General features: G+C 53.0%; 1 protein-coding gene across 2 annotated transcripts in view; it reads right to left on the bottom strand.

The window, feature by feature from the left end:
* The window catches only part of KLHL26 (kelch like family member 26), a 35,337-nt gene extending 24,175 nt beyond the window's left edge, over window positions 1–11,162 (bottom strand). Inside the window, exon 1 of one of the 2 annotated variants that reach the window (XM_024238208.3) lies at window positions 10,927–11,162. In XM_024238208.3, coding sequence (XP_024093976.1) covers window positions 10,927–11,009 — 83 coding nt within the window. In that variant the 5' untranslated portion in view covers window positions 11,010–11,162. The remainder of the gene's footprint in view (window positions 1–10,926) is intronic. The other variant, XM_024238209.3, reaches the window with a different exon arrangement.
* Between the last annotated feature and the right edge of the window lie 5,464 nt (window positions 11,163–16,626).

The raw sequence follows: 16,626 nt of genomic DNA, 5'->3' as shown, positions 1-16,626 counted from the left end.
ACCCTGCATGTCCAGCACCAGGCATGGGGTGGACACAGGAGACTGTGGCACCTGCACAAAGGCAGAGAAAGGTGTCTAACAAATCCTGTCCACAGAGCAAAGAGCTGGGGATGCCAGGACGCATGCTGCCCAGTCACCCCTTGCCTTCGGTAGATCCCACCCCCTTCTTCCAGGATCCAAGGCCCCAAGTCGCTGAATTATTTCTATCTGTGTCCTTCCCCCTTATCCTCCTCTCTTCCTCCCCATTCTCCTGTTCTCTATCTTTCTCCTCCTCTCTCTCTCCTCCTCCTCCTCTCTTCCTCCTCCTCTTTTTCTCCTCCTCCTCTTCCTCCTCCTCCCTCTCATCTCCTCCTCCTCTTCCTCTACTCTTCCTCCTCCAGGGCCTCTTAACACCAAATCTAAAACATTCCCTAAAACCAAAGGATAAGACACACACACACACACACACACACACACACACACACACACACACACACACACACACACACACACACACACACACACACACACACACACACACACACACACACACACACACACACACACACACACACACACACACACACACACACACACACACACACACACACACACACATATCAGAAAAAGGAAAAAACCAAAGAGCTGGAGTGAGGAGAAAGCCTCACTTTTACAGTGTCTGAGGAGAGATGGATGAGATAAAAAGTAATCGCAGTGGGGGAGGTGGGATGACATTCGCAGGGGCTCCCTGGAGACGGTGCGATTATGGCGGAGGGTAATAAAACCTTTCTTTCCCGGTAACTATGGACAATGACAAGGAGGCCGTCCCAGGGGTCAGAGCTACCAGGTGGAAACAGTCCAGCTGTGACGATTGCACTGCACGATTCCGGTTGAAGTGAGTGCTTTCAGAGCAATTCCACTCCCAGAGCTCCTGGGACCTGCCTACAAGGAGGGGAGGAGAGGGTGGCCTCCCTCCCAGAGAAGGGGCTCAGCTGTGAGGGGCAGAACGAGTAGCCTGGATGTGGCTCGGCCTGTGGGCTCGTGCCCTTCTTGGGCTGGCCCAGTCCCACCTGCCCCCATCCCTGCTGAGACGCACCACCCCCCGGCCCCCGCCCCCGCCCCACCGAGCTCCTGCTCCCAGGCCTGCTCCTGGCCGAACCTGCCCTCTCCAGCTCACGCTGGACGTGCTCTACTCTCCCGCTGCCCCTGCTGCTGTCCCTCTTACGGCCACCAAGTCATGGCACTACTGTCTTCCCAACGGCTCAAGCTCACCCTCTCCTTTCCCTGCCTGACACACGCACGCCACATCAAGGCTTGCTGCCTGACACACGCACGCCACATCAAGGCTTGCTGGCATCGACGATCCCCTCAAGGCCCATGCGGGCATGGCGGGCAGAAGGATGGCAGTGTCCCCATCATGGGCGACGTCAGCACTGCCACAGTAACACTGATGAGGCACGTGTGACCTCTCCCCGCTCGTTTCCTCCCAGACACCCCCCACCTGGTGGGCCTGGAGCCCCATTTCCCAGATGAGGAATCTGTCACAGCCACACCCCATAAAGAGGGAGCCACAGTCACCCATGGGTATGATGAGACACCTCATGCCGCGATATCTGACCACATTTTCCAGGAGAAGGACTTGAGTCCATGTCTTGGAAGGGTCAAAAATCCTCCTTCTGAAAGGGCCATGAGGCCGGGCGCGCTGGCTCATGCCTGTAATCCCAGCACTTTGGGAGGCCAAGGCAGGTGGATCACCTGAGGTCAGGAGTTCGAGACCAGCCTGGCCAACATGATGAAACCCCATCTCTCCTAAAACTACAAAAACTAGCCAGGCATGGTAGTGGGTGCCTGTAGTCCCAGCTACTTGGGAGGCTGAGGCAGGAGAATCACTTGAACCCAGAAGGCGGAGGTTGCAGTGAGCCAAAATCATGCCACTGCACTCCAGCCTGAGATCAGAGTGACGTCAAAAAAAATAATAATAATAAAAAAGAAAGGGGCAAGAGGCCAAAGGAACGAGAACTTCCCCAAAGTAGCAAGAACCTCCTTGGAAAGCCACCTCTTCCCCCAAGTCTTCCTAGCAGGAGCTGGGGGGCTGGACACTTCCAAGGCCTCTGGGCTTGGTGGATATGATCTAGATTGTGGAGAAAGCTTCAACAGGCAAAGGCCACTGAGCCAGACTGACCGTGACAAACCCACCGGACACAGCGTCTCGGCCACAACTTTCCATGCAAACCCTTTCAGCAGGCAGCAAAGCCCCTGGGCACAACGTCCCAGCCATCACTTCTTTTTTTTTTTTTTTGATACAGAGTCTCACTCTGTCACTCAGGCTGGAGTGCAGTGGCACGATCTCGGCTCATTGCAACCTCCTTCTCCCAGGTTCAAGCGATTCTCCTGCCTCAGCCTCCCGAGTTGCTGGGATTAAAGACGCCCACCACCACACCTGACTAATTTTTGTATTTTTAGTAGAGAGGGGGTTTCACTATGTTGGCCAGGCTGGTTTCAAACTCCTGACCTTGTAATCCGCCTGCCTCAGGCTCCCAAAGCGCTGGGATTACAGGAGTGAGCCAAAGCACCCAGCCTAGCCACCACTTCTTATGCAAATGCCTGAAGCCGGCACATCCCTCACCCAGATCCCCCCACCTCACCCCCAGGAACAGCATGACTCAGTGAGCCTGGGCCCTACCCAGGCGTCTCCAGGGAGTGTGGGCCAAAAAGCATGGATGCCAAAGGCCCATGTCGGAGAGACTGCAAGGCCAGAAGGTTCCTCCAAAACTCTGCCGGCCAGGTACCTCACAGTGATAGAATTTTAGCTGGGGAGGTGCGACTCCCCGGAGGGTTTGCCTCCCCTTGCAACACCCCAAGTGGCCCAAGCCTTCTTTCCCTCCAAGGAGTCTAGACCCCATGGCCTGAGCTGGGAGGAGGCCAGCTGGTGAACAAGTGTCCTTTGTGCTTGCAGCAAGGACCCCACCTCCTCTCCGCACACCCCAGCCAGGGCAGCCCCACTCTGTCCATCCCTGAGGTTCGGCTCAGTCATTAACGACCATCTCTACTAGGCAACGGGTTTTTTGTTGATCCCTCGAGATAGGAAGGAAGGAGAATAAGCTTTTCTCTTTCTTTTTTCCCCCTTGGTTGCAGAAGACAGAAGTTGGAACAAACAAGTTATATAACGTTGGGGGCGGTCGGGGGTGGGAGAGTGCAGTCCCTCCTGGGGACAGTTTCTTGAGTTGTGGTACCGCTGGAAGGGCCAGGGGGAAGACAGAAACTGCCCCCGCCCCTGGCCAAAAGACAAAAGCTTCGTGGGACAAAAAGGCAGATGCGGGCGTTGCCTCGTAGGCTAGAAAGGCAGCCAGAGACTAAGGCCAGACCCCACTGCCCCCCAGCAGCCCCACAAGCCTCCCTGGAAAGGCAAAAGATTGACCTGATCCCACAGAAGGGAATTCCCACCTGTCAGACTGCAAGCCTCAGAGAGCAATAAGCTTTTGCACACCCCCATCCCTCCCTTCCTCCCTCTCAGCCATGTCTCTGGGACACTTCCTCCTTCTGTGTCATTCATGTTCCAGGCACACAAGACAGCACAAGAGAGACAGGCTTTCCAACCTCAAGGCACCAGAGAAACACAACAAATAATGTTAGGTGGTGACCAGCATGATCAAGAATATACAACAAGCATGCGCCCCAACAATTCCGCTCCTAGATGTGTACCCCAAAGGACTGAACATGAGTGTTTAGACAAAATGTGTACACTCATGTTCATAGCAGCATGATTCATAATAGCCAAAAGGTGGAACCAATCTAAGTGTCCATCAACAGATGAATGGATGATGTGGTGCATCCACACAGTGGAATATTACTCAGCCATAAAAAGGAATGAAGTGCTGATTTAGGCTACAACATGCATGACCCCCAAAGCATCATGCTGAGTGAAAGAAGCCAGACTCAAAAGGCCACATAGTACATGATTCTACTTATAAAACTTGAAAACAGATAGAGACAGACTGCAGATTGGTGATTGCCAGGGGCTGGGCAATGGAGAATAGGGGGTTAGCGCTAATGAAGATGGGGTCACCTTTTGCGGGGACAAAGATGTTTTGGAACTGGACAGCAGTGATGGTTGCACAATTCTGTGAATGTACTAAATGCCACTGAATTGTTCACTTAAAGTGGGTGAATTTTGTGTTACATATATCTTACCTCAAAAACAAAAAACAAAAATACAGGTTGGGCACAGTGGTTCATGCTTGTAGTCCCAGCACTTTGGGAGGCTATGGCAGGAAGATCACTTGAGCCCAGGAGTTCAAGACCAGCCTGGGCAACATAATGAGACCGCGTCTTGGCCGGACACAATGGCTCACGCCTGTAATCCCAGCACTTTGGGAGGCCAAGGTGGGCGGATAACCTGAGGTCGGGAGTTCGAGACCAGCCTGACCAACATGGAGAAACTGCGTCTCTACTAAAAATACAAAATTAGCTAGGCATGGTGGCACATGTCTGTAATCCCAGCTACTCGGGAGGCTGAGGCAGGAGAATCGCTTGAACCTGGGAGGCAGATGTTTCGGTGAATCGAGATCATGCCATTGCACTATAGCCTGGACAACAAGAGCAAAACTCTGTCTCAAAAAAAAAAAAAAAAGAGACCCCGTCTCTATAAAATAATATATATATTTTTAAAGACAGAGTCTGGTTCTCTCGCCCAGGTGGGAGTGCAGTGGAGCAATCTCAGCTCACTGCAACCTCCACCTCCCAGGTTAAAGCGATTCTCTTGCCTCAGCCTCCCGAGTAGCTGGGATTACAGGCATGTGCCACCAATCCTGGCTAATTTTTGTATTTTTAGTAGAGAAGGGGTTTCACCATGTTGGCTAGGCTGGTCTCAAACTCCTGACCTCAAGGGATCTGCCCACCTCGGCCTCCCAAAGTCCGGGATTATAGGCATGAGCCACCACGCCTGGCCCAAAACAATTTTTAAAAATTAGTCAGGTGTGGGCCGGGTGCGGTGGCTCACGCCTGTAATCCCAACACTTTGGGAGGCCAAGGCAGGTGGATCACGAGGTCAGGAGATCAAGACCATCCTGGCCAACACAGTGAAACCTCGTCTCTACGAAAAATACAAAAATTAGCCGGGCATGGTGGCGTGCACTGGTAGTCCCAGCTACTCAGGAGGCTGAGGCAGGAGAATCACTTAAACCCAGGAGGTGGAGGTTGCAGTGAGTCCAGATTGTGCCGCTGCACTCTAGCCTGGGCGACAGAGCGAGACAATGTCTCAAAAAAAAAAATTAGTCAGGTGTGGTAGTAGATGCCTGTAGTCCCAGCTACTCGGGAGGCTGAAGCAGAAGGACTGCTTGAGCCCAGGAGGTCAAGAAGGCTGCAGGGAGCTATGACACTGCATGCCAGCATGGGCGACAGAGTGAGACTCTGCCTCAAACCAAACCAAACAAACAAACAAAAAACCACAAGCCAGGCGCGGTGGCTCACGCCTGTAATCCCAGCACTTTGGGAGGCCCAGGCAGGCAGATCAACTGAGGTCAGGAGTTCCAGACCAGCCTGGCCAACATGGAGAAACCCCATCTCTACTAAAAATACAAAATTAGCTGGGCTTGGTGGCAGGTGCCCGTAATCCCAGCTACTCGGGAGGCTGAGGTAGGAGAATCAGTTGCTTGAGCCCGGGAGGTGGAGGTTGCAGTGATCATGCCACTGCACTCCGGCCTGGGCAACAAAAGTGAAACTCGATCTCAAACACACACACACACACACACACACACACACACAACTAGGTGACTAGAAAAAGTGTCCTGGGGACTACTTGAGCTTGCATGGTCAGGCAGGTGGCTCTGAGGGGCCAGAACCTTGGAGAGTGGAAGGATGAAAAGGAAGGAAGCGTGGGCAGGTTGAGGCGAGGAGGTGGGTCGTGCACCAGGCCTGGCTGTCCCATTTGCAATAAATGAAGGAACAGACGAACAATGCTACAAAGACTCAATGTCTCAAAATGACTTTTGAGAGAATGTCTTGTACCAATCTCCCTCAAAACATGATCCATTTTCTGCATGCTCCATCTTGCCACATTAGGGGTTCTCCCCACACTAGTACCTGAGGCATGAGACGCCCCTATCAGTTGCTCCAAACAGTGATTTTTCACTAGGATGGAGGATAGGGGAGAATGATAAAGATGTCTTTTAAGAAAGAGGGCCGGGCGTGGTGGCTCACACCGTAATCCCAGCACTTTGGGAGGCTGAGGCAGGCAGATCACGAGGTCAAGAGATCGAGACCAGCCTGACCAACATGGAGAAACCCCGTCTCTACTAAAAATACAAAAATTAGCTGGGTGTGGTGGCACATGCCTGTAATCCCAGCTCCTTGGGAGGCTGGGGCAGGAGAATTGCTTGAACCTGGGAGACAGAGGTTGCAGTGAGCCAAGATCATGCCATTGCACTCCAGCCTGGGCAACAGAGCAAGCCTCCATCTCAAAAAAAAAAGAAAAAAAGAAAAAAGAAAAAAGAAAAAGGGCCGGGTGTGGTGGCTCACGCCTGTAATCCCAGCACTTTGGGAGGCTGAGGCAGGCAGATCACCTGAGGTCAGGAGTTTGAGACCAGTCTAGCCAACATGGTGAAACCCCGTCTCTACTAAAAATACAAAAATTAGCCGGGTGTGGTGGCATGCACCTGTAATCCCAGCTACTCGGGAGGCTGAGACATGAGAATCGCTTGAACCCAAGAGGTGGAGGTTACAATGAGCTAGGATCGCACCACTGCACTCCAGCCTGGGCAACAAAGCGAGACTCAGTCTAAAAAAAAATAAATAAATAAATAAAAGGCAACCCAACTTAAAAATGGGCCAAAGATTTGAAAAGACACTTTACCAAAGATATGAATAGCTAAGAAGCTCATGAAAAACTGTCCAACATCATTAGTTATTAGAGAAATGCAAATTAAAACCAAAATAAGACTGGGAACAGTGGACACCTAAGTGCACACCTGTAATCCCACTTATTCCAGAGGCTGAGGCCCGAAGATCGCTTGAAGCCAGGACTTCCAGGGTGCAGTGAGCTAGGATCACACCATCGCACTCCAGCCTGGGCGACAGAGTGAGACCTCATCTCACAAATAAATAAATAAATAAAAACACCAAATGAAGACACCAGCACACACCTATAAGAATGGCTAAAACTAAGGACTGGCCATACCAGGTGTTAGTGAGGATGAGGAGGAGCTGGAACTCTTGAACATTGCTGGTGGGGATGCAAAATGGTACAGCCACTTTGGGAACGAGCTTGGCAGTTTCCTAAAAATTAAAACATGGCCAGTCTCGGTGGCTCACACCTGTAATCCCAGCACTTTGGGAGGCGGAAGCGGGCGGATCCCCTGAGGTCAGGAGTTCGAGACCAGTCTGGCCAACATGGCAAAACCCCGTCTCTACTAAAAATACAAAAATTAGCTGGGTGTGGTGGCGCAGCCCTACAATCCCAGCTACTCAGGAGGCTGAAGCAGGAGAATCGCTTGAACCTAGGAGGCAGAGGTTGCAGTGAACAACCTCTGGGCAACAGAGAGAGACTCCATCTCAAAAAAAAAAAAAAATTGAAACATAGCCAGGCGTAGTGGCTCACACCTGTAATCCCAGCACTTTGGGAGGCCGAGGTGGGAAGATTGCTTGAGCCCAGGAATTCAAGACCAGCCTGGGCAACATGGCAAGACTTTGTCTCAACAAAAGCACAGAAAAAATAGCTGGGTGTGGTGGCATACGCCCTTGTAGTACCTACCAGCTACTTGGAAGGCTGAGGTGGGAGGATCACCTGAGCCCAAGGAGGTCGAGGCTGCAGTAAGCTGTGATTGCACCACTGCACTTCAGCCTGGGCAACAGAGTGAGACCCTGTCTCGAAAAAAAAAAAATTTAAACACATCTACCATATGAGCTAGTCATTCCACTCTTAAGTATTTACCCAAGAGGATGAAAATATACGTCCACACAGAGACACATACCCAGATGTTCACAGCAACTTTATTTGCAGTTGTCAAAATGGAAACAACCCAACAGTCCATCAACCAGTTAACGGATAAACAAACTGTGTCCGTCCATACGAGATTGTATGGACGGACACAGTTTGTTTATTTTCACTCCACAGTGAAAAAGAACAAATTTCTGATACAACAACACAGATGAACTTCAAAAACATTATGTTAAGGAAAGAAACCAGACGCAAAGGCCACATGTCTGATTCCATTCTTACAAAATTTCTAGAAAAGACAAAGCTACAGAGAGTGAAAGCAGATCAGGATGTCCCCGGGGCTGGATGTTGGGGGAGCAGGGTTAATTGCAAACGAGCTTGGGGGAACTCTTTGGGGTGATGGAAGCATTCCAAAAAACTGGATTGTGGTGAAGGATGCACAACTCAGTAAATGTACTGAAACTTAATGATCTGGGTTGAGCAGTGGTTCACACCTGTAATCCCAGCACTTCGGGAGGCTGAAGCGGGCAGATCACTTGAGGTCAGCAGTTCAAGATCAGCCTGGCCAACATGGCAAAACCCCGTCTCTACTAAAAATACAAAAATTAGCCGGGCATGGTAGCATGCACCTGTGGTCTCAGCTACTCGGGAGGCTGAGGCAGGAGAATTGCTTGAACCCAGGAGGCAAAGGTTGCAGTGAGCCGAGATCACACTACTGCACTCCAGCCTGGGCAACAGAGTAACACTCTGTCTCAAAAAAAAAAAAAAAGAAAAACTTAATGATAAATTAAAATGAGTGAATTGGCTGGGTGCAGTAGTTCACGCCTGTAATCCCAGCACTTTGGGAGGCCGAGGCGGGCGGATCACCTGAGGTCAGGATTGCCAGACCAGCCTGGCCAACAGTGAAACCCTGTCTCTAATTAAAAAATACAAAAATTAGCCGGGCATGGTGGCGGGCACCTGTAGTCCCAGCTACTCAGGAGGCTGAGGCAGGAGAATCCCTTGAACCTGGAAGGCAGAGGTTGCAGTGAGCCAAGATCGCGCCACTGCACTCCAGCCTGGGTGACAGAGAGAGATTCTGTCTCAAAAAATAAATAAATAAATAAAAACAAAATGAGTGAATTGTATGCCATGCAATTAATTATACCTTGATAAAGCTGTTTATAAAAAAAAAGCCCAGCATTGTGGCTCACATCTGTAATCTCAGCACTTAGTGAGGGGTGAGGCAAGAAGATTGCTTGAGCCCAGGAGTTTGAGACCAGCCTGGCAACAAAGCAAGACCTGGTATTTACAAAAAATTTAAAAATTAGCCAAGTGTGGTGGTGCACACCTGTAGTCCCAGCTACTCAGGAGGCTGAGGTGGGAGGATCACTTGAGTCCAGGAGTTTGAGGCTGCAGTGAGCCTCGGTGGCGTCACTGCACTCCAGCCTAGATACCTGCGTGACAGAGCGAGACGGGGTTTCAAAAAAATAAAAATAAAAAAAGCACTAGCCCCAGGTTATCCCACTCCAGTGCCCAAGGCAGGGACCTGCGGTTCACTGTCCCTCTTCCCTGTCCCTTACTTGCCAACTCATACCCAATTTTCAAGCCCTGGCCACTCTCTGAATATCTCTGAAAATCATCTGACATCTCCTGGCTCCCTACTGCAGGACAATCTTGCCCCACACCTACCCCAGGAGGCTGGTCACCCCTCTGGACACACACCTCCTGGGTTCCCCACGGCCCCTCTGGCAGACCAGATTCAATGCCCACAGACCTAAGTCTCAAGGTGCCACTCAGCATTCTCAGGAACAGGCAAGGCCTTTGCCTCCTCCTCTGTGCCCTGGCCCAGCCATCCCTCCTCCCTTCCCCACCCATCCCATGCGTGTTCCATTCAGTACCAAATCACACAGCCAGGCCATCAGGCCATTCCCTCCAACACCAGCCCACAGGTCCAAAACTCCACAGCACGTAACTATCAAACAACTTCATCATTTATCATGTTGACTGAAATTACTGGCTCCTGGAAGCTCACCAGCAAGAAAAAGCCTGAATTTCCTCCTTGGCCTGACCTGGGTGGCGGGCTAGAGGAGGAGCTGGGGTGGGAGGGTCTGGCTTTGCCCAATAGGAAAAGAGCAGGAGATCACACTCCCTAAGGCAGGTGTTCTTTCCCTCTGACAATCCAATACAATGCATGCACACACGTATCATTAGTTACTGATGATAACTAATTGTCATGCAAACCTGGAGGTTCAAGCAATCCATGTCAGGACTGGGCCTTGGGGAAAGGGGGCCTACCTCTGACCAAAGGGGTGAATTCTGAGGGCAAGACCTTTCTGTAAGTCCTTTAGCCTGTTGGGGATGTGGATTTGGACCCCATGGGGATGGAAGGGAGAAGCCCCAAAGAAGCCTCTCTATGTTCTTTATAACCCCCCTGGAGTTCTCTCACCCACCTCAGGTTCCCTAGACCCACCCCAGGCCCCCTCAGCCTCCCCATCTCAGGCTCCCAGAGTCACCTGAGTCCCCCACCCAGAGCCTCCCAGTCTCCACGCCTCCCAGGACCCCTCAGCACGCTCTCAGGACCTTTAGCCACCTTGGCGCCCTTCAGCACCTCCCAGGATGCCTTGGACCTTAGCCCCTTCCTCAGAGCCCCCAAGACACCTCACCACCCTCAGACTGGCCATGGCCCCTGCTCAGGCCCTCTCTGCTGCCCAGGCCCCTTGGCATCCCCAGTTGCCCCATGGCCCACCACAGTCAAGAGCCCCTCGGTTTCCCTTCAGACCCCCAGGATTCTGAGGTCCCTAGGGCCGCCTGCAGACGCCTCGAGGTCCTGGGGCACCCAGCCCCCCTCCAGCTACCCGCTCAGTAGCCCTCGGCTCCTCCAGTACCCCACGGCCCCGTAAAGTCCAAATTCTCAGCGAAAGACCCTCGAGCCGTGCCAGGCCTCCCCTCAACCCCTCAGGACGCCCAAGACTGCCCACAGGTGCCCTGGGCTCCAAGACAGGTGCAGGTCTATCCTGCGGGCCCGGTCTCACCTGTTCGGGCGCTCGGGGCCCGGGCCCGAGCCGAAAGCGCCGCCGCCACCAGCACCGCCGCTGCTACCGCCGGACTCCGCCATCTTCCCCCCGCCGTCGCGCGTTCGAGTGACGGGAGCCGCGCGCGCAGGCCCGGGAAACCGAGACGCGGGGGGCGGGGCGGGGCCAGGTCTGCGGAGGGGCGGGGCCGGGACCAGAAACCAAGAATTGGGGCGGGCCCGGAACCGGAGGGGCGTGGTCTACGGAGGCCCGGGGCGGGCCTGGGATAAAGGGAGGGGCCTGCTATGCAGAGAGGTGGGTCCAGGGCGGGGCCTGGGCTAGGGGTGCGGGATTGGGGCGGGACCCTGGCGTGAGGGGCGGAACCAAGTCCGAAATGGACGAGGTTCTGGGCTGAGAGGGCGTGCTGTCTGTGGATAGGTGGGGCCGGGGCGGAGCAGGACAAGTAGGTGCAGGATGGGGTTGGTCCCTGGGCTGAGGAGTGGGGCGGGGTCTGAAGAAGGGGCAGGCCTAGGACAAGAGGAGGAGGGACAAGGGTCCGGCCTGAGGAGGAGGCGGGGCGCAGGATGAAGGGTGGGGCCAGGTGTGAGAAGGGACAAGGTGGAGGTTAGGAATGCAGTGGGGGAGTGGTCGGGGAGGTAGAAAGGAGAAGATGGGTCTGAGGTTGGGACGGGTCTGGGCAGGAGAGGGGAGGAATCTGGGAATGGGTGTGGTCAAGCGAAGAGAGGGCGTGGTCTGCGGAAGGGCGGGGCCTGGGCGAGGGGTGGAGTCTGGTTGGAAGGAGAGCGAGGCAGATCAGGGGTGTGTGCGTGGAGGGGGCGAGGGATTGGCGGGGCCTGGGGGGGCGGAGCCTCATCTGATGCGGGTGGGGCCGGGCTAAGTGAACGGCGGATCTGAGGAGGGGCGGGGCACGTGCAGGTGTTAAGGAGTGTCTGTGAGTGACCTGGGGCGCTGGCAGGCGTGCCCCGGTCGTTGGCTGGGCGTGGTTATACTTTGAGGCGTTGGAGCCACAGGGAAGTGAGCTACAGGAAGGGTGGGCGGGAGGGTGAGATGGAGCATGGAGAAATGGGTCTCTGAGCTCTGAGAACCACACCCTCCCTCTCCCCATCCTGCACACCCCAACTCCAGTCTTACCTCCTTCCCAGGCCTCTCTCAGGGGCGAAACTCACCCATGCCCAGGCCTCAGACTTCCAGCCCCTAATGGTTCCCCACCCTCCCCTGACATACCCTCTTCAGAGCCTCCACCCTGAGACCCCAATCATCTGCCCTTAGGTTCCCACCACCTGCTTCATACACCAATTCTGGTTCCTCATACTCTAAAACTCTCCACATCCAATTATCTCCCATCCTCTACTCAAATCTCATCTCCCACTCCCCCAAATCCCTGCCCACAGATCCTTCAAACCTTACACTCCTAAAGTCCATTCCACCGGACCCAACACCCTCAGATCCCTAAGCACCAGCCCTCCCAACACACTGACCCTCAGCCAGGGCTCAAAGTCCTGCATCTATAGGCATCTATAAAGCATCTAGACCTTTTGGGGGCACCCCTCACCCCCCATCTCTGGTAGGGTCCAGGCTCCCAGGATCCCCTCTGTAGCTTGGAGCTCATTTATTCTTTTAACCTCCAAGTCAGAAAACTCTGACTTGTGCAGTCTTGGGCAGAGAGCAGTGATCCAGAAGGAGCTCAAAGCCTTCTCTCCCGTCAGTGCTGGAAGAAGGAGGTGGCTATGGGGCTGGAGACCCCATAGGAGGAAGGAAAGGGCCTGCTTGGGTGGACTCCTGCAGGTTGGACCACACTCAACCAGCATCTCCAACAGAGGGCCTGATACAACAATAGGTGCTCAATCATTACACAAAATGCTCTCAGATGACCCTGTGCAAGTTGACAGATACCAAGTGCTGAAGGGAACTGCTGGCATCTCCAATACACAGTAAGCACTCCGCAAATGTTGAATGCACTCGTGCATGAACAGCTCACGTTCCGCCAAGCTCTGCACACACACACACACACACACACCCTTGCCTGCCCTAAGTCAGCACCGCCGCAGGAGTCTTTGTTCCAGACGAACCACATACAGGCATCAAACCTCACTCAGCAGCGACCTACAGCTGACACACCCTCCACAAATAACATCTGAAGTCAATGGTGTCCATATGCACGCACACTTCATAATCATCTAGATTTGACCCATATGTCAGACACACAAGACACACAGCTGAAGATAAGAAAGAAGAGGTTCTCTGGGCTCCTGGCTGTGCGCACACACATAGTGTGCTGTAGACTCACTGCACTTTGGACACACTGTGTGATCTGTCCTCCAAGATTACATAGCACAGGGCAGCCAGTGCAATGTCCCTGGGGCAGGAGCGTGCCTAGAGAGTGGCCTGGCAGAGAAAAATTAGGAAGAGGGAGAGGAGAGGGGAGGAGAATGGGTGGGAGGCAACAGGAGGTGCTTCAGGTCACAGTGAGCTTTGGGGATCATTTTTGGGTTCCTGTGCATGAAATGAGAAGGGAGAGGGGGCTTGTAAGCAGTGGCAATATAATTGACACTGGGTTTTTGTTTTGTTTTGTTTTGTTTTTGAGACGGAGTCTCGCTCTGTGGCCCACCCTCGAGTGCAGTGGTGCGATCTCGGCTCGCTGGAACCTCCGCCTCCTGGGTTCAAGCCATTCTCCTGCCTCAGCCTCCCGAGTAGCTGGGACTACAGGCATGCACCACCATGCCTGGCTAATTTTTTTTTTTTTTTGAGATGGAGTCTCACTCTGTCGCCCAGGCTGGAGTGCCATGGCACAATCTCAGCTCACTGCAACCTTCGCCTCCCAGGTTCAAGTGATTCTCCTGCCTCAGCCTCCCAAGTAGCTGGGACTACAGGCATGTGCCACCATGCCCAGCCAATTTTTGTATTTTTAGTTGAGACGGCATGGTGAACAGCCTGTTCACTATGTTGGACAGGCTGGTCTCAAACTCCTGACCTCAAGTGATCCACCTGCCTTGGCCTCCCAAAGTGCTGGAATTACAGGAGTGAACCACTGTGCCCAGCCTAATTTTTGTATTTTTATTAGAGACAGGGTTTCACCATGTTGGCCAGGCTGGTCTCGAACTCCTGACCTCAAGTGATCTGCCCGCCTCAGCCTCCCAAAGTGCCAGGATTATAGCATGAACCACTGCACCCAGCTGACACTGGTTTTAACAGTGTCAATTTAACAGTGTGACAGTGTCTGATTGTTCAACAGTATCTGACAACTGGGGGACAATATCTTGAGTTTGGGACATAAGTTAGGAGGCATATAATCCAGGGAAAAATGGGTGGGGCTCATCCCAGGGTGGTAGACATGGAGGGGTGGGAAGTAGTCCTAGTTGAGATGCACTTTGCAGGTGGGACCAAAAGGAGATGGAACAGATGGGATGTTGAGTGAGGCAGAGTGAGGCCAGTGACGTCTGCCAGAGCTGTTGGCCTGAGCTCTAGTGGCCACTATCACTGGGATCTAGCAGAGACAAGTGGAGGACCTGGAGGGCCCACGCCAGTGACTGCACACACCTCATCCAGTAATGATGACCTGTGGTCTGGTGGAGCCGGCAGGCAGGGACACAGCAGGCAGCATCCACAGGCCTGGCCACCATCTGGCTCACAGCTGGCACGGCTCTCCTAGAGGCAGGAGCCGCGCCACCTGCTCTCCCACTCCAGACCAGCTGCAGGGTTCATACCCCCAGGTCAGAGCTTGGAGGCCTCCCTTAAAATCCCCAGTTGTTATGGAGGAGGAAAGTGAAGCCTTGGGGGAAGGCTTCAAGTTCCTGTGGTTTTAGGCTGGGGACAGTGTCCACCCCGTCAGGCGGTCACCACGGAGTGGTCCTGGGGCAAGCTCAAGGTCCCCCGACACCAACGCCCTGTCCTCGGTCCTGTTTGATTTTTCTCCTATCTAACAAACTCTGTGTTTTACTTTTTTTTTTTTTTTTTTTCAGACAGAGCCTCACTCTGTCGCCAGGCTGGAGTATAATGGCACAATCTCGGCTCACCGCAACCTCCGCCTCCCAGGTTCAAGCAATTCTCCTGCCTCAGCCTCCCAAGTAGCCGGGATTACAGGCATGCACTACCAAGCCTGGCTAATTTTTGTATTCTTAGTAGAGACGGGGTTTCACCTTGTTGGCCAGGCTGGTCTTGGATTCCTGACTCAGACGATTCACCCACCTCAGCCTCCCAAAGTGTTGGGATTACAGGCGTGAGCCACTGTGCCTGGCCCTAAATTTTTTTTTAATGGAGGCAGCACGTCCTTTCAGGATCATGAGTGGGGCTTGCTGACAAACACCATGATCTCTCTCTGTTACCCCAGCCAGCAGCCTCCCGCACCTCCTTGAAGTCATGTCTGCACTGGCCCCACCTTCTTTTTTTATGTTTTATTTATTTATTTAAATTTTTGTTGTTGTTTTTGTTTTCTTTTGTTTTTTTCAGACAGAGTCTCACTCTGTCGCCCAGGCTGGAGTGCAGTGGCGCAATCTCATATCACTGCAACCTCCACCTCCCAGGTTCAAGCGATTCTCCTGCCTCACCCTCCCAAGTCGCTGGAATTACAGTTGCCCACCACCAGTCCTGGCTGATATTTGTATTTTTAGTAGAGACAGCGTTTCATCATGTTGGCCAGGCTGGTCTCAAACTCCCAACCTCAGGTGATCTGCCCACTTTGGCCTCCCAAAGTGCTGGGATTACAGGCATGAGCCACCTCGACTGGCTACCTTCTTTTTTTGTTTTATTTATCCATTTTCTTAAAAGACAGGGTCTTGGCCGGGTGCGGTGGCTTACGCCTGTAATCCCAGCACTTTGGGAGGCCGAGGCGGGCGGATCACCTGAGGTCGGGAGTTTGAGACCAGCCTGACCAACATGGAAAAACCCCATCTCTAATAAAAATACAAAATTGGCCGGGCGTGGTGGCTCACGCCTGTAATCCCAGCACTTTGGGAGGCCGAGGCGGGCGGATCACGAGGTCAGGAGATCGAGACCATCGTGGCTAACATGGTGAAACCCTGTCTCTACTAAAAAACACAAAAAAATTAGCCGGGCGTGGTGGTGGGCGCCCATAGTCCCAGCTACTTGGGAGGCTGAGGCAGAAGAATAGCGTGAACCCAGGAGGCAGAGCTTGCAGTGAGCCCAGATCGCGCCACTGCACTCCAGCCTGGGTGACAGAGCGAGACTCTGTCTCAAAAAAAAAAAATAAATAAATAAAAATAAAATAAATAAATAAATAAATATACAAAATTAGCCAGGCGTGGTGGCACATGCCTGTAATCCCAGCTACTCGGGAGGCTGAGGCAGGAGAATCGCTTGAACCCAGGAGGTGGAGGTTTCGGTGAGCCAAGATCATGCCATTGCACTCCAGCTTGGGCAACAAGAGCAAAACACTGGCTCAAAAAAAAAAAAAGAAAGAAAGACAGGGTCTTCGTCTCACTCTGTCACCTAGGCTGGAGTGCAGTGGCACGATCATAGCTGACTGTAACCTCCAATTCCTGGGCTCAAGCCGTGCTCCCTCCTCAGCTTCCTAAGTAGCTAGAACTATAAGGCACATGCCACCATGCCTTTCTAATTTTATTATTTTTTATTTATTTATTTTTTTGAGACAGGGTCTCACTCTGTCACCCAGAGTGCAGTGGTGCAACCTCAGTTCACTGCAGCCTTGACTTCCTGGGCTCAAGTGATCCTCCTACCTCAGTC

Source organism: Pongo abelii, chromosome 20, assembly GCF_028885655.2.
Source record: "Pongo abelii isolate AG06213 chromosome 20, NHGRI_mPonAbe1-v2.0_pri, whole genome shotgun sequence".
Classification (NCBI taxonomy): Eukaryota; Metazoa; Chordata; class Mammalia; order Primates; family Hominidae; genus Pongo; species Pongo abelii.
The sequence above is the reverse complement of the archived record's forward strand: the minus strand, read 5'-3'. Positions and strand labels throughout refer to the sequence as shown.